The sequence below is a fragment of the Suricata suricatta genome, chromosome 6 (assembly GCF_006229205.1).
Source record: "Suricata suricatta isolate VVHF042 chromosome 6, meerkat_22Aug2017_6uvM2_HiC, whole genome shotgun sequence".
NCBI lineage: Eukaryota > Metazoa > Chordata > Mammalia > Carnivora > Herpestidae > Suricata > Suricata suricatta.
Window position 1 is genome coordinate 98,992,652 of NC_043705.1, and position 18,417 is coordinate 99,011,068.

Sequence of the window (18,417 nt, forward strand, 5' to 3'; positions counted from 1 at the left end):
TATAGACCCGTTAAATAACTTCCCATTTCCCTTTCCCCGCAGCCCCTGACAACCATGACCATTCTCTGAATTTGACCACTTTAGAATAGGTGAATCATACGGTATCTGTTCTGGCTTACTGCACTTGCATAATGTCAGTGTTCACCCATGTTGTAACATGTGACAGAATTTCCACTTTCAAGGCTAATACTCCATTGTATGTACATACCACATTTTATTTATCCATGTCTTGGGTTGTTTCCATGTTTTGGCTGCTATGAACATGGGTGTGCAATTATCTCTTTGAGACCCTGCTTTTCAGTTATTTTTGATAGATACCCAGAACTGTGTGTACAGGCTTGAATTTTTAAATTGGGGGGGGGGCTTAGATACATTTTTATTTTGTAGAATTTTCTGTGTGTACAGCTTATTAATTTCATTTGCCCTGAGATTAAATTTTGACATAAGACAATCTCCAGAGATGTAACGTGTACCAAAAATAAGTGTGCTTTACAGTTTCCTCCTGTATGATTTAACCTGTTGCTAATTTAAAGAAGAAGTAATTTCTGAAAACATCTACTTGAGTTGTAATAAATCTGGATTATTATTTTTCAAGTGGTTAACTGCATATAATTTTTTTCTACTGTAGATTCTTTAAGATAATTCATAAAGTTTCTTTCTGTTTTCTGTTTATTGGAAGGAGCTCTGGTTCAGCCAGAACACTCAGCTAACCCCCCCTGAATTTTTTTTCTGAGTGTTGAATTCCTCAGGACCCCTGTTTCCTTGCCTAAAATAGTAATGCCTTAGTTTTTGGTGTATTTTTACTGTACAATATCTTTAAAACAATTTCCTGCTTGGTAACCAGAATTTGAAGGAAGAAAATGAGAATCAGTTGTGCACTATTAAACTGTTGTAAACAGGAAGGAAAAGAGTGTAATCCTAGGTCAGAGATGGGGTGGTTGAGGTTGGTGTGAAGTTAATGCAGATAAAGAAAATATCTCCATTTAAAAAACACTTTCAGAATAAGAGGTAAGAGTTGTTGGTAACATTGTTTTGTTCGAAGTGTTCCTGTGGAAAAGGGAATTTGAATGGTAATTTTTACTCAGAATTGATGGGTAATGCTAGATATTTTAAGCAAATACCATAATTTTTCAGTGGATGATTAAGAGCTTCATTTAGTCAAAGCCAGAATCCTCCACGGAATTTAGACCTCTAAAGTGGAACCCAAATATTAGAAAATATTCTTTTTTTTTCTATAATAGTCACAGTTTGAATTTTGCCTTATTAAATACTTTATACTACGTTTGTTTGACCTTTACAGTAGCTGAGGATACTTTTTCTTCTTGCCTTGATACAAAATAACAATTCACCAGTATTTTCCCCTCAGTTTTGGCATTCATTACTCCTAAATTATTAAGAAGATAACTAGTTTTAAAACAGTTTTATAGATTCACAGGAATTTGCAAAGATAGTTCAGAGAGGTGTCTAGTATACTTCACCTGGCTTTCCTCAGAAGCTATTATTTTTTAAAAAGTTTTTAAAAGATTAAAAACATTTTTTTAAGTTTATTTTGAAAGAGAGTGTAAGTGGGGAAGGGACAGAGGGAGAGAGAGAATCCCAAGCAGGCTCTGTACTATCAGTGCAGAGCCTGATGCGGGGCTGAAGCTCACAAACCACGAGGTCATGACCTGAGTTGAAGTCAGACGCTTAACTGACTGAGCCACCCAGACACCCCTTTAAAGATTTTTTATTTTTATTATTTCTTTAAAAGATTTTTTAAGTAATCTCTACACCAACATAAGGCTCAAACTCAAAATCCTGAGATCCAGACTCACATGTTCTACCAGCTGAGCCAGCCAGGTGCCCAGGAGCTTTTTTTTTTTTCTTCTTTAATTTTTCTTAAAGGTTTACTTATTTTTGAGAGAGAGAGAGAGTGTGAGCAGGGGAGGGGCAGAGAGAGCGGGAGACACAGAATCCAAAGCAGGCTCCAGGCTCTGTGCTGTCAGCACAGAGCCCAATATAAGAGCTTGGACTCACGGGCCATGAGATCATGACTTGAGGCAAAGTTGGACAATTTACTGACTGAACCAGCCAGAAGCTCCAGGAGCTATTCTTTTTTTTTTTTTTTTAATGTTTATTTTTGAGAGAGAGACTGAGCAGGAGCCAGCTTGTGCATAAGTGTGCTTGAGAGGAGAGGGGAGGGAGGAGGAGGAACAGAGGCTATGAACCAGGCTCTGTGCTGACAGCAGAGAGCCTGATGCAGGGCTTGAAGTCATGAACTATGAGATCATGACCTGAAGTGAAGTCAGACTTTAACTGACTGAGCCACCCAGGAGCCCCTCCAGTAGCTATTTTTAATTAAGCCATAATACCTGAATATTTTTCTTTTAGAATTTTTGGGTAGTGGTTAGAGAATACTGAAAATAGGTAAGGGTTAGGACGAGTCACTGACACCTTAATACCTTCATGCTGCACAAAGACGGCATGGGGAAAAGAGGAAAGATGCTTTGTGTCTTGTTTATTAGTCAAGTATTTGTGAAAAGTTCTTTTAGAAAAAGCTCAACCAGGGGATATTAGCCCTCTACCTCTTTAGTAATTGAAATCTTCCTCCGCTGATGTCACCCTTTGAACATTTACAGGAGACCTAAATACCTTCACCTTAGAAAAAGCTAAAACAAAAGTGGTCGCTAAAAATTTAAATCTTGTGTTCCACTCTAGGGGAGGGTTTTATGATTAAGTCTTGTGGCAAGGGCTTAGGAATCTTCATTTTCAAACACCACAGAGTGTTGCAGATTTTGAGAAATTAGATTTTGCGGTTTTTAAGACCGCATTTCTTTTCAAATCCATGCCCAACATGGGGCTTGAACTTATGACTCTGAGATCAAGATTCACATGCTCTATTGACCTAGCCAGCCATAGTTTTGTTGCTACTTTATATTCTTCTTGAGGTTACAGTATCTGTAAGTTAGTGGTTTTCAAGCTTTTGAGCATAGTTACAAATGCATTTTACATGTGTCTCTGTATATACATACATACATACACAAAACGGATTCATTGCAGTTACATATGTTTACAGTCTGATTTTTTTAAAAAATTTAAACCATAGTTGTGATCCTAGAAATTGGTGTCAACCAACATCTCCACTGTTGGTTACTAAGTGTTGCCCATGTTAGGGAGACAACTGAGATGGAGTAGTACATTGATACCCCTTTTCTTCTTAACGTGATTTAATCTTTCTGGTTCTTTGAGAAGGTTTTCTTACTTAAAAATATTTTTCTGCTTTTGCCAATCATCCACTACACATCATTCCCGCTTGGCTTCTTTTTTCCCCCTTTCGGTGCCTTCTTATTACATACTGAAGTGCCTTCCTGTGTTTGTAAAAAACATTTAATGCTTGTATTTTATATGCTTAAGAAGGAAAGGCAAGGGAAAAAAAAACCCAGGTATGAAGTTTGTGTTTTTTTAAAAAAATGTCTGAGGGAAAACATATCAGATTCCACAGCTTATTTTATATAAAATTCTAAAATCATTGGCTAGATCATCCTTACTTTGAGATTGTAAATTAAGGCTACAGAAATGTTCCTTAAGTCTAGTAAATTAGTTGAAAATAGGATCAAATTAGTTAAATGAAGTAAATTTTAGTCAAGAAACGGGTGACTTTTTCCAGTTACTCCTAACCTGAATCCTTAGTGGTAAGAAATAGTGTTACCCCATTTTACACAAAAACTATATCTAGTGAGGTTTAATAACAGCTGTGGATATAGAGTTGGTAAGAACAGTTGTGAAACTTTACCTCAGACATTGGGATGATTATGGTTTTAGGTATGCCTAATAAAAGAACGGTAGTTTTCTTTGTTCCACTGTGAAAACACCATGTGAGAGTGCAGTGGGGCAAAATAATAAGTTTCTTAAGTGGTAGAAATTTTATTGCTAATACCAGTAGTGGTCTCACCTCTATGTTAATATCCAAGAATCACTGCTCTTGTTCTGTCATCTTAAAAAAGTGGTCATTGAGCACCTAATATAAGAGAACAGGCTAAATGCCCAGAGTGCCTTGCAAGTAAATAGGAAGCCAACATTAAGTGCCAGATAATAGAACAGAAAGCCACTTTGCAGAGTCTGATGTAGAGAGGTGGGTATCCTTTGTGGAGTAGTCCAGATTCAAATTTGTCCCACCCTGGGTAAAAGCTTTCCTTTTCCTTTGTAGTTTGTAATACTTCTCTCAAGCTGTTGGTTTGTGGTCACCAAACAGAAGTCTTCAGGAAGAAAGCGATTTGGGTGTTAGAATCAGATAGAACCTGGTGATGTTGGCTCTTAATGGATCCCAGCCTACGTTTAGGTGTGTTTATAGTCCTAAAAACTTAAATCAAGACTTCTTCCCAACAGAGATAATCCAAACCTTTTGGGGGACAGGAGGACATTTTAGAGAGTAGAGAGTATGAAACCATGACTCATTCTCATGAAAAAGACATGTAAAACATTTGCATCTAATGTTAGGAGTTTAGGGTGCCTGAAGCTGATCCGTGGGTTCTGAGCACCTCTGCCTTAAAGGACTGGCATTAGAATTGTGTTCACTGGTATTCAAACAGCGTCAAATAGTGCTTAAGACTAACCTGTTAACGTGTACATGATGACATTCTTTGGTAGTGTGATTTTATTTTTAATGTGCAAGAATCTTGAGTGTAGCAAGTTTAGCTTTAGCAGTGCTTGATGTTTAGTCCAGGAGGATTAAATCACAGTGATTTCTAAGTCTACATGAGAAACAAGGTTATAGTGACCACTTTCATTAGAAATTGGGAATTGTAAAGATTTGCATTCTATACTAGTGCTTTGCAAACTGGGTTGGGACCAGTTTTAAAATCCATGTAATGTGTCATTATATATCACAAATGAGGTTAAGTATTCAGTGAAACTTCGGCTTAAGTGTGTATTTCTATATATTACATCAATGTTTATTAGATTGAAATGCGAAAATATTTTTTTAACATGTGCTGTGTGTTTTAAAAAGTTAGAAAGCCACTGCTCTGTACCTGTCCGCTTGTGTGGTAATTTAAGCATCCGAATTTCTCATGTTTTTGTGGTTTTGGAGGGCAGGAGAGGTAGCTGAAGGGCTTAAGAGTTTGGGTGCAAGAGTAAAGGAGTCTTTGAGTTTTTAGTGATTAAAAAAAGTTGAGATGGGATTTTACTGATTCAGTGTTATGGGGTAGTTAAGGCTGAATTTGTTTTGTGAAGCTTTTGAAAGCTCATATAACCAGAGGGAGTTAGTATGTATGCTGCAAATTTGTAGTCACATTTATTAGACTTGTCCATAGTCCAGCAAATGTAATATCAAATGACATTTCATATTAAGCCATCTTATAGAATGCCTTTCTGATCCAAGACTGAAAGAAAGATCTATTTTAAATAATCTCAGTTATTCTGGCACTGCTTAGAACAATTGTTTGAGTTTATACCGAGATGTATATAATCTGTTTAAACCTTAGATGTGGGACCAATAAAAACTGAAGAGCTTTGAGAATTTGGGTGTGAGGTGGTCAGTAGGTATTTGTTTTTATCCTTTAATATGAAATAGTTTTCAGGAAAGGTCGTACAAACATTAGGTGTTGTTTCAGTTTAAGAAACTGAATCTTTGACATTGAGTTAATGGCTTCTTTTGTTCTTTCATTTCTTTCCAAGGTTTGGGCCCCATGGGATCCCTGTGACAGTATTTCCCAAAAGGGAATATAAGGATAAACCTGAAGCCATGCAGCTCCAAAGTAATACATTCCAGGAAGGGACAGAAGTCAAGCGTGAAGTGAATGGTGCTGTCCCCGATGACCCTCCTCCTGTCTCGCCTCCCGAGCCGAGCTTGGCGGAAAGCCTGTGGACTTGCAAACCACCACCTCTCTTCCACGAAGGAGCACCTTATCCTCCCCCTTTGTTTATCAGGGACACATATAACCAGTCAATACCTCAGCCACCTCCTCGGAAAATTAAGCGACCCAAACGAAAAATGTACAGGGAAGAACCTACTTCAATAATGAACGCTATTAAACTACGACCCAGGCAAGTCCTGTGTGACAAATGTAAAAACAGTGTTGTTGCTGAAAAAAAGGAAATTAGAAAAGGTAGTAGTGCAAGTGACTCTTCTAAATACGAAGATAAGAAACGGAAAAACGAAAGTGTAACTACTGTGAACAAAAAACTGAAGACTGACCATAAAGTGGATGGGAGAAACCAAAATGAAAGCCAGAGAAGAAATGCTGTGGTTAAGGTTTCCAATATTGCTCACAGCAGAGGCAGAGTAGTCAAAGTTTCTGCCCAGGCAAATACATCAAAAGCTCAGTTAAGTACTAAAAAAGTGCTCCAGAGTAAGAACATGGATCATGCAAAAGCTCGGGAAGTGTTGAAAATTGCCAAAGAAAAGGCACAAAAGAAGCAAAGTGAAACCTCTGCATCCAAAAATGCACATTCAAAAGTCCATTTCACACGTCGGTATCAGAGTCCTAGCTCAGGTTCCCTTCCACCCCGGGTTCGTTTAAAACCACAGAGGTACAGGAATGAGGAGAATGACTCTTCCTTGAAGACAGGACTTGAGAAAATGCGGAGTGGCAAGATGGCACCCAAGCCCCAGTCTCGCTGCACCTCTACCCGCTCAGCAGGTGAGGCCCCTTCAGAAAATCAGAGTCCCTCAAAAGGCCCCGAAGAGGCCAGCAGTGAGGTTCAGGACACGAATGAAGTGCTTGTGCCTGGTGAGCAGGATGAACCACAGACACTGGGCAAAAAGGGCAGCAAAAGCAGTATCTCTGTTTACATGACCCTAAATCAAAGGAAATCTGACTCTTCCAGTGCTTCAGTGTGTAGCATTGATAGCACAGATGATTTGAAATCCTCCAACTCTGAGTGTAGTTCTTCTGAAAGCTTTGATTTTCCTCCAGGCAGTATGCATGCACCTTCCACCTCCTCCACTTCCAACTCTTCAAAGGAAGAGAAAAAGCTCAGTAATTCCTTGAAAATGAAAGTCTTTTCCAAAAACGTCTCTAAATGCGTCACACCAGATGGCAGGACCATATGTGTAGGGGACATTGTTTGGGCCAAGATCTATGGCTTCCCTTGGTGGCCAGCCCGTATTCTTACTATAACTGTGAGCCGCAAAGATAACGGCCTTTTAGTCCGACAGGAGGCCCGTATTTCATGGTTTGGGTCTCCAACAACCTCTTTTCTTGCTCTTTCGCAACTCTCCCCCTTTTTAGAAAACTTCCAGTCACGCTTTAATAAGAAGAGAAAGGGCCTGTATCGCAAGGCTATCACAGAGGCGGCCAAGGCTGCCAAGCAGCTGACCCCTGAAGTGCGGGCTCTGTTGACACAGTTTGAAACGTGAACATGGACAGTAAGGTAGGCAAGAACCATTGGAAGGCGCCACAGATTTTCTAGTCTAGTTAGGAGTCACTTCTACGAAATAGCTTGGCCAAATTGGAGAGAAAACTTGTTCTCAGTTGGCTGCTTTTTTTATACTTACCTTATAGCCATTTTTAGACTGAGAAGCTAAAACTGAACAATCAATTTGTCTTAAGGAAGTGAGATTTCAGCAGTATTTTTCAGTTTTGAAGTCAAATCATCCCAAGGCATAGGAGCCATAGCCTCAACTGAAAATGAATTTTTGCAGGGACTGTTAATTGCCATTTGTACTTAGTACTGTGTGTATATTTATATATATACACACACATATATGTGTGTATATGCACACACACACACACACACACACACACACACACACACACACACATAATATAGCCTGTCACTATGTGACACAGGTTGCGTATTTGGGATTGCAGTTAAGGGCTGGTGAGCTGGGAGGGGGGTAATAGTGTGGATATTTAATGACTACTTGTTTTTAATTAATGAATACTTAGCCTTCCTATGTGCACAGTGGCACAAGAGTTTGATACTTCAGTGTTTGACAAACTGAGATGCTTGCTATTCAGTTGCAGACTGGGGAAAGTGCCCATTATTTGGGGGTTAGGACTTTCAAAGCTGACTAGGTTTTTGAATTGTCACTCTCTTTTGTCCAGTGGGGATTTAACAAAAACTTTCAAATTTCTGGTTTGGGAGTTTAGGTAGGTTTGTCTTTGGATATGTAAATAGTTGATTGCTAAATTTGGTCAGATTTCTCCTGACTGGCTGTTCCTAAATTCTTAGGATACGTCCTGGTAAATTACACTTTGTGAATTAATTGTCATATGTGTAATTGTTGCATTTTGGATGTACCTAATTTGATAATTTTTAAAAAATATTTCCGTTTAAGGTATCTGTTTGCAGGTCAGAAAATGAGAAAATGTAATTGTGTAATGCTCTGAAATGTAAAAAAAAAAAAAGCTGTAAATAAAATCGACTAAATCCAAATTATTTGTGTGTGTTTCTCAAAAAGCTTTGAAAAATTTCAAGATGGTAGAAAATGATTCTTTGTAATAGTATGTAGAGGACATGAAAAAAAAAATCAAACTTTTATTTTCCTATTTGTCCTATTAGAGAAAATATCTAAGGATAGATGAAATTCAAGTAAGTAATTAATCCACATATTCTTAAAATGAAGTTTTATAGCATATAGGTCTGATGTGCTTCTGGATTTGAGACATTCTTCCCGCCAATTTCTCATGAATGTGTGGGTTTAATTTTCCTCATTTTTAGCCTTCATATTTTCATCACATGGTTCTGGTGATTACAACCAGTCTCTCTCCTGCCTGGTCTTCTGCCTCAGGTATCCTTGCTTTTGGGGCTAGTAATTTAGATCACGATTTTTCTACATGGTCCATCTGTCCCTCAGATTTAACTTATTTTCCATTTTTAGCTTTTTATTGTTAGTGAAAAAAACAGATCTGATTGCCTGTGGAGGCAAGTTTATCTGAATATTTTTCAAGTTGCTTTCATATTTTTTAGTGTTGAACTTACCTTTAAATTTGATACAATATCAATTTGACATGGAAAATTGGAAATTTTAAATAGAGCAACTTATTGTGTAATTCTTAGTAATCCAATTTGAAATCTTAGTTACCTATGGAATTAATGGAGATCAAAACCCATGATCTTCTGTCAGCTTCCTTAAGGTTACGGACTTCTGTGATTTATGCACTGATTTCTGCAAAAGCAAGTAGAACTTCTGGGGACCTCAGTCAATGCTTTTTGATTATAATAAACACACAATTAAAAAAGACAATGTTGCACTTGAATAGAACATATTCTTTCCTGCAAACAGAAACTACTATTTTTAAAATTCTTTGATTATAACAGGTTGAAAGATGTTCACAGTGTGATTGAGGGGTTTTAAGGAGTTATCTTAAAAGATTTTTTGGGTATTTGTTTCAGATTAATGAACTTGTTCATTCAGATATTTTTGAAAGTTTGAAATCTAAGGTTCAGAAAGATTTAAGGCAGAGCAAAAAGTCACCTAAAATATGTAATTCCAAGGCTTCATGAAATGATCCAGGTGAGTTTTATCTTAACACAGTGGGTTTGACCGTGGATATTGCTAATAAATAGATGCTTTGGCAAATATGCTCTGGCTGCAGAAACCAAATTTGATTTCAGAAGCCATGGAGAAAAAGAACAACAAAGTCCTAATTGAGTAAAATAACACTCAATTTTATGTAGTCTTTATCACTGAGGGAAAGGTTGAAGCATAATTACTAATGTGCGTAATCTCTATCTTGCCAAATATTCCCTATTTTAAACTGTGGCATATTTCATCTGAAGCTTCCTTAGGAGAAGAGACTTTAAAGAAAGAACTGCTTAATCTTAAACACCAACCCAACAGCTGCATATTACTGTTTTATTCAAATGGAAGTTTAAAAAGTTTTGAGTATAGCTGACACACGTTACATTAGTTCAGGTGAGCAGCATAGGGATTCACTTTCTCTATACTTTATGCCAAATAGAAATTTCTTAAACAGCTTAGTTTATCCAGTATTTCCTGCAAATGGAGATGGAGTTGAATTGGATACTTGTAACCGTTTTCCTTTTACATTTTTCTTTAAAGTGGTCAAGAAGGAGGCATTTACTCTTTGTATGGGGATAACCAAATGTGGTTTTTTCCCCCTGGCAGAGAGAAAACTAGACTTAGGCCAAATCACCTCTCGGTGGTTTAAAAAAAAAAAAAAAATTGGCTAGAATAAAGGACTACCAAGTAAAAATAACTGTAATAGCAAAAGATGTCTTTATTTCTAGAATTGGTCAGAAACTTAAAGCATTAGTGTATTCTCCAGTTTACCAGAACTAAACAGCTGAGTGTTCATCTGAAAGGGATATCTTTTTGACTCGTTTATAGATGTGGAACCAGAGATCAGCAAGATAGGAAAAGTAGAATTCATTAGTCTGGAGCCCACTTGCATGACTTGATGGACATGTATGTTCTATGTGCTTTTGAAGGGAAAATCTAGAAATAGTAATATTAATACTAAGTAGAATAGACTACGAAGATAGACTGAAGGCAAAGAATATGAAAGTGCTATCCAAATCAATTAAATGTGCATCTTCATTAGTGTGAGTTTCTGATTTACAAAATAATGAATTGAACCCCTATTTTGAATAGGCCATACTTCATATTGGTTATGTTGAGGGAAGGATACACATCTGCATTCCTTTACATACATATACAGGTCCTTTATATAAAATACCTGAGTTGGGAATTAGAAAACAGGTCTACCTCAGATACTGTGGGTTCGATTCAGATCACCCAATACATTTTTTGGTTTCTCAGTGGATATACAAGTTAATTCTGATACATTGTAGTCTGTTAAGTGCAATAGCATTGTGTTTTAAGAAATAATGTATATACCTTAATTAGAAGTAGCTTTATTGCCAAAAAAATCCTAGTCCTCTGAGCTTTCAGTGGGTCGTAATCTTTTTCCTGGTGTGGAGGGTCTGGCTTCGATGTGGATGGCTGCTGGCTGATCAGGGTGGTGGCTGCTGAAGGCTGAGGTGGCTGTGGCAATTTCTTAAGACAGTAGTGACATTTGCCGCATCGATCGACTCTGCTTTTCATGAACGATTTATTTCCTTGTGGCATATGATGTTGTTTGATGGCTTTTCACCCACAGAAGAACTTTCAAAACTAGTCAGTCTTCTCAAGGTCTGTTTATCAGCTACGTCGATGTTATATTCTAAATCTTTTAATGTCATGTCCACACTCTTCACAGCGTCTTCACCAGGAGTAGATTCCATCTCAAGAAACACTTATCTTTGCTTATCCATAAGAAGCAACTCCTCATCTGTTAAAGTTTTATCACGAGATCGCAGCTAAGTCCCATCTTCAGGCTCCACTTCTAATCCTAGTTCTCTTGCTATTTCTACCACATCTGCAGTTACTTCCTCCACTGAAGTCTTGAACCTTCAATTTGTAAAAAAGGCAGTATCTGCGAAGTGTAGTAAAGTGACGAGGTATAAAACGAGGTATGCCTGTACCTTAAGACATCTATAATTTGGATCTAAAATTTCCTTTTAAATTTGCAAATTTGTCTATGGTTTGTGCTGTCTCGGTTCATTTTTGTTTAGTACTCCTAGCAGAGAAGGGACTGGAAAATGTCTAGAAAGCTTGATAATGTTTTGATTCAGGATATTGTTTGGATTTGGGCTCAGTGAAGGCCTCTGATAGGGGATTTGTGGAGAGAACAAAGACCCCAAGTTGAGTCAAATTTAGCATTTGCTTTGGGTTTATATTAGTATGGTGGCTGTTAAGATCATCTCATGCCTGATACAGGGAATTCAGAAACAGAACAAGAAGTAGCTGGTGCCATGACAAATGCCAGGAGAAAATAAAACAGGCTGAATTAATTTCTTTCACCTGTTCTGACTGAGCTACTAGGCCCTTCATATTCTGTATTCACGATCTGTGTATACTTAACAGTATGCTTCACACAACACAGTGCATAAAATTAAAAAAAAAAAAAGCTTTAGCAACTAGTGTGTTCTGTTGTGCTATTCTGAATAAAGGAATAGAAGGTTTAACATCCTAGTGATATAGATGCTCTCTGTAGGTTGAGTTTTCCAGGATGTCTTAGTGTCTCTCCTGTGGATAGTTGCCACCAAGAAGAGAAACAACTCAACTCTTCTTGTTGTCCTTACTCAAGAGACATACAGACTCAGGGGTTTTCTCCCTTTCCTTGTGACTTTAGGTGGAAATTATTTTCTTCCTTCATATTAATAGAACACTAATTTGTTAGGTTTTTATTTTGTATTTTAAAAATTAATTACACCTCACAAAAAATTATCATTTTAGCTATTTTTTTAAAAAGTGTATGGTTCTGTGCCATTAAGTATGTTCGCGTTGTGTACCCATCACCACCTTTCCATTGGAATTTGGATTTTGATAGAAATCTTTTACTTCTGCACTGATATATTCTAGAAGCTGTTTGGAAATTAAGTCACGGGAGTGTTTTTCTTGGTCAAGCACTGTGATTGGAATATGCACCTTGGTGCCTGGCTTCCAGGATTCCTTCCTCATTAGCCTGGAGTCCTGCTTAGTGCTGGTGGTGCCCCATGTTTAAGAGCTATAACTGCCTGGCAGTAAAATTTTTAGATGCGTTAGTATGACTGATTTTGCCTATTACAATCACTTAAGGGTAGGTTTTAAGTTAAAACCACTTCCTCCCAGTGACAAAAACAGTTGTTTTGGACAATTTGATGAATATGGAAGCCATTGAAATTGTTTTACTAATGGAATTAATTAGCTTCCAAAACTTAACTTACATACCATCCTACTTTTTGCCGTATTTCCGTATTTGTGTACTGGTACTCACTTCTATACTTTTTATGCCAGTACAGTTCATGAAAAACACATACTCCTGACATACATACAACTAGAATTCTAAGATCATTTTGTGTACCACACTCTGGTAGGAAATGCTGAAGTAAATTGGTTTTTATATCCTGCATTTAAGTCAATTTTGGGATGGACTGAGTCAAATTTTAATGGATCCAATTTCTGAAAAAAGTAATTGCTCAACTAGAATTTTTCTTACAGATTTTTGTGTTATTGTGGTACAAGTTAAGATTGGTTACAGAGAGGTAGAAAGGAAAAGAAACCATACACTCAAAAATTAGCAGGACTTATCAAAATACTGAATTTCCGAGTCAGATTCTTATTTTCCAACTGAATACAAGTTAGATGGCTTGTAGTATATGTTGTCTAATTTCTAGGCCTTCTATTGGACACTTTCTTGTTTATAAAACAATTTCTTAAAACTTTGATGTTGAAAACAGACCAGTTAAAAAATACCTAGTCTTAAAACTTGGTTTAAATATGAATTAAAATTTTTTTCTTTAAATTCCTGACATTTGTATAAGGCCTCATTAAAAATAAGTTGAAAACACAGCCATAATTTATATACCGAGTTTTCCTTGTAATCATAAGAATGTGACAGGTAGCTGCTTTTCATTACCTCAGAGATCTAAGTCTTAACCAGAAGTTATGATTTAAAAACTCATAATTTTTCCTATCCTAGTGTCTGTATCTAGAAGGAAAACCACATATCCCATAGCTAAAGCATTAGGCTGTTATTATCACACTTTTTCCCTTTTCATTTAAACTAAAAAAATTTTGGGGCACCTAGGTGGCTCAGTCTGTTAAGTGTCTGACTTCAGCTTGGGTCATGATCTCAAGGTTTGTGCTGTCAGCACAGAGCCTGCTTCAGTTCCTCTGTTCCCCTTTCTCTCTGCCTCTCCCCTGCTCATTCTTTCTCTCTCTCTCTCAAAAATAAACTAAACCACTAATAATTATAATGTATATTCTTATACACATGTACTCATATAGCACAAAGATTCACTTAAGAGCTACTGAAAAAGTCTAGAAGGGATATAATTTTTCCTAGTAGAACAGTTTTTTTGCTTGCCTGGGGAGAATGTTATTAAAAGAATATGAGGGTTATTCTGTTGAGTGTAAAATACAGACATGGAATACTTGCGAGTATAGAACTTGCCAGTGACCAGCAGTGCTCCATACTGGGCTTTTATTGAGCAAAGAATAATTTTTTTTTAAGATGTTTTAAGCAATCTCCACACCCTGGTGTTCGAACTCAGAACCTTGAGATCAAGAGTTGTACACTCCCGACAGCCAGCCAGACACCCTGAGCCGAAGAACATTCCTCTCACTTCCGAGGGATGTGGTTGCAGGTACAGGCTCTTGAGCCAGATTTCATCCTAGATTCAAAGGGAGACTTGGATCTGTCCCTTACAAGCTAGCGGTGTGATCATAGGCTACGTCATTATCATCCTCTGTGGTATGGGGAGAATGACAGTACCTCCTCACATGGTAGCTGTAGAAGGGAAAGCCGTAAAGTGCCTGCACAAGACCTACAGAAATAACTCGCTCTCGTTGCCACAACCACTGCTCTCTGTGTATGGCACAGAAGTTTCATTTCTGGTGGCTTTTTAAATTAGCTTTGTGCAATATACACTCATTTATAAAGTGTTAGAACAACGGTGTTCCTACCTGGGATTTCAACAATCATAGCATGGTCATCCGTAAATACCTAAAAGTAGGCTGAATTATTCCCAACAGGCTTTTGTGGAGGGATATGGGGCCTTAGAGTGAAGGGAGAACTGCATTAACCTCGCATCTCAGCTCTCCCCTCACTCGTGTATGTCCTGCGTGAACTCTAGTCTGTTCCTCTCCCACTTCTGTTCTCTATGCCAAGCACAGGGCCTGACCAAGGAGAAACGATGTCTACTTGTGAATGGATGAGGAAAAGTAATTCTGGTTCCGACAGTTACATACTAACGACCAATCACCATCTCAGACCCGGGCACATCCCAAATCATTTCAAAGACGCGTGGGAAGTGCCTGCATAGGTGGGGCTCAGTGGAGTGAGTACAGGTCCTCCTGAGAGAGTTTTATAGAGACATTAGAGCCACAAGCTTTGCCTGTTGGCGTTTAAGTGCGTCAGCTGATTTGCACAAATGCTGTATTCCCTTGGGATCCTGATGTTTTAATATTTTTTGCCAAATGGTGAAAAAGTGGGTATTAATTTGAATATTCCTTTTTATTTTTTGTTGCTATTGGTATGATTGAGTAGATAGTTTGCACTTTTTAGGAGGGAAATACCATGCATTCCGAGGCCTTGATTTCGTGTGTTGTGACCATATTTTCCAGAAGGTGGTCCTCTTTACCCATGGCTCAATTTTGAGATGCTGTTGATTACAAATCTATGATTGCCTCCCCTCCCGCCCCCAAGTTTGGTTTTTAGGGGGAATCTGGCTGGGAGTGGCAACTTAGTGCGAGTCCTGGTGTGCTGGGAAGAACTATGTGCAGTTTGTCCAAGACCCTATTATAACTGGTTAGAAAAACAGCACCAAGGCTAGAGAACTAGAATGTCTACTGTAAAATGAGGCACTGTGCTTTTCCTGTTTGTTCATGTTGCATGATACTACAGTGTATTTTTTGGGGGACAGCGGGGGTGGGCGGGAGAATCAGCAGGGGAAGGACAGAGACAGGAAGAGAGAATCCTAAGCAGGCTCTGTGCTGTCAGCATAGAGCCCAATGTGAGGCTTGATCTCAGGAACCATGAGATCATGACCTGAGCTGAGATCAAGATGCTTTATTAAGTCACCCAGATGCCCTGATATTATTAAGAGAAAACTTATATTATATATTAAGAGAAAACTTATGAGTGTTCAGTAGGATAGCAGGTACATGTATATAATCTTAATTCTTTAGTTCTTAATGCTGAACTTTGCTCTAAGAGCATGACCTGTACTTCCTTTTTTTTTTTTTATTTTTTTTTATGTCTTTTATTTATTTTTGAGAGAGAGAGAGAGAGACAGCGCGAGCAGGGGAGGGTCAGAGAGAGAGAGGGAGACACAATCGGAAGCAGGCTCCAGGCTCTGAGCTAGCTGTCAGCACAGAGCCCGACGCGGGGCTCGAACCCACGAACTGCGAGATCATGACCTGATTCGAAGCCGGCCGCTTAACCGACTGAGCCACCCAGGCGCCCCTGTACTTCCTTCTTTCATGACTTCCTCCCATTCTGATCTGCCCATTTACAGTTCGGCCTCCCAGAAATAGTTGCTATCATTGCCCATAAGCTGTCTCTTAAAGACAAAATAAGTAATTTCCAATGAAACTGCTGCCTTTCCTGAGGGGATCCCTCCATTTGTTGCATCACTTCCAGGGCTCCACGGCTCTTTCTAATGGATCCTGTATGTGTGGTCCATTTCTAAAGAAAACCCAAGGCTCTAAAAGCACTGAGGGGAAATTCATCTTAAACATTAGCACAAAAGACTTGTGGGCCAGGTCCTGTTGACTGGACTGGCATGTTGATATTTTATGTGGTGTTTTCAGGGGGTTGGAGGGGCAAAGCACAGCAAAAGATGATTTTTTGATGGAGCTTCTTGACTCTTAACTAGAACCCAAGAAGAGATTTAGAATGATTGTTGAAACCTAACAAGTTTTACTTAGGGAGGGAGAGGTGCAAAGTTAAATTTTTTTGTGCACTCAGATTCCTTTTTTTCTTCTGTGATTGCTGTTGGAGTACAATTAATAATATAGAAAACATACTTAGTGTATTTGTTTTCCCACGAACAGAAGGGCACATAACCTTATATCTCATTTAAGAAAAGTGTTCTGAGTTACAATTCAGAAGTAATTATAGATCAGGTGTATGAGATTTCTCTTTCAATGTTAGAAAAGCCTTTATAAAAGTTTTGATTATATGTTACTGTTTCTGATGTACCTTCTAAAAATCTAAAAATCACTTTCATTATAAGGACTGAAAATCATCTAAATCAGTGATCTAAGAGTTGACCCTATGGATGTGATGAATTGTTTATACTTAAAATAGGGAAGTAAGCAGGCAAACAAATATGTTAAAGATAAGGCTTAGAAATACCAATCCTTCATTTGATTTATTCTTGGTATTTGAAATCTCTGTTCTGAAAGCCCAAGTGAGAAAGCTTATCTTGTCAAACTTCTTTCAGGCAGGTGTTAACGCACACAGGAATGTCAGGTCCTGAGTAGTATGCACAGGTGATCATTGGCATTAAAAGGAGAAAGGATCATTGGCCTTTGTGCAAAATAGGGTCTTTGAGCACATTAATGAAGTTAACATGGACAAGGATGACAACTTGAGGCCTCACTGATCAGGACTCCTCCAACCCGAGGTTGGTGGTAGGCTAGAAGACATTTATTTGCAGGAACATTACGTGGGACTTAGCATTGGCGGGGAGCATCTCAAGTGTGTGTGCCCCAAGGCGTTTTGCTGCTGAATTGACTTGCACTGGAGAGTGCCCTCTCCTGGCCAAGGCTGGTGTGTACACACCTCAAGTCTTCCCTTTTAGTACCAGGCTTCACTTCCTGTGAAGTCAGCAAGTTATCCAGAATACATTTATTATGAAAATTCAACTGAATTTTGGGCTTATTTTTAAATTTTTTTTGTAAAGTGGATTTAAAAGAACTCAAGTGACTGCTCTATTTTTGTTAACTTGGTTTTTTCTACCATAGGTCTCCACAAATGGCAGCTATTACATCAGACAGTGACGAGTCCTGCTGCTCCCTTACAGTGTCTGACAGACCACTGTGGATTCAGACTGGGAGCATTGAAGTTAACAGTGAAACGGGCAGGTCTGTCTGTGTTAAGCCCTGCCACACAGTGAAGAGGGCATCATGTCATCACTTGATCATTCTAAAGTAGATTAGGCTAGACATTAAAGAGTTCATTAGTTCTTTCTCCTTAGTTTTCATTAACCTTGGTAGCTGGGTGTATCTCCTATAGGTGACCGTTTTACCAAATGAAAATAACTTTTAATTGGTATTGCCTGCTGTGCTATAGAAGTAGAGCCAGGATGGTGAAAGTTGGGTATCAGACTGTAGATTTAGGTCAACTAGCAACGGAGTTCTCGTGGAAAGTCATATAGTGGATTTCTCTATCTTTTCACTATCTCAGTCTTTGTCACTTTTATATTCATTTAACTTCTTAGTCATTCTTAATGTGTCTCTATATATTCTTAGTGAACTAACCTCAAAACCATTATCATTTACATAAGAAAGTCAAAACTCAGAGAGGGGCAAAAGATAATCCTGAAATGTGGCTGTAATCTTTTTAAGTACATCTATTGAAACTTCTTTGGGTAACTAATGTCTTAAAGGCTTATTTGGGACTCTTCTACAGCTGGACAGGTTTAAGGATTTCTGATGTACTGCTTCTGAACTTAGGATCCTTTTTTGCTTCCTTGAATTAAGGCTGTTTAACCCTCTGGTGTTGGCAGCTGGTGGTGAGCTGTAATTGGGCTGTTTCATTGCAGATAAGCTGTAATTTGCAAGCTGGGTCACAATGGCACATTTTGGATCAGAGATGGAGGCTGATATTTTGAACTCTTAACCTGGATTGTAGGGATAGTAGCTACCCTTACAGTGATTTCTTGAGGAAAAATAGTATTTTAGTTTTCTGTACCGCTCATTGGTGTAGTAAGACC

At 38.2% G+C, this 18,417-nt stretch overlaps 1 protein-coding gene across 10 annotated transcripts in view; it reads left to right on the forward strand.

Moving 5' to 3' along the window:
• The window catches only part of PWWP2A (PWWP domain containing 2A), a 46,022-nt gene that overhangs the window by 13,223 nt on the left and 14,382 nt on the right, over positions 1–18,417 (forward strand). For 3 of the 10 annotated variants that reach the window (XR_003910210.1, XM_029942923.1, XM_029942925.1), the window contains exon 2: positions 5,656–6,620. Coding sequence is in view for 9 of the 10 variants with exons in the window: in XM_029942923.1 (XP_029798783.1) it covers positions 5,656–6,620 (965 nt within the window). In the remaining variant the exon portion in view is untranslated. Of the gene's footprint in view, positions 1–5,655; positions 8,334–9,321; positions 9,412–17,446; positions 17,567–18,417 lie in introns of those variants that run through there. The other 7 variants (XM_029942918.1, XM_029942924.1, XM_029942920.1 and 4 more) reach the window with 5 other exon arrangements.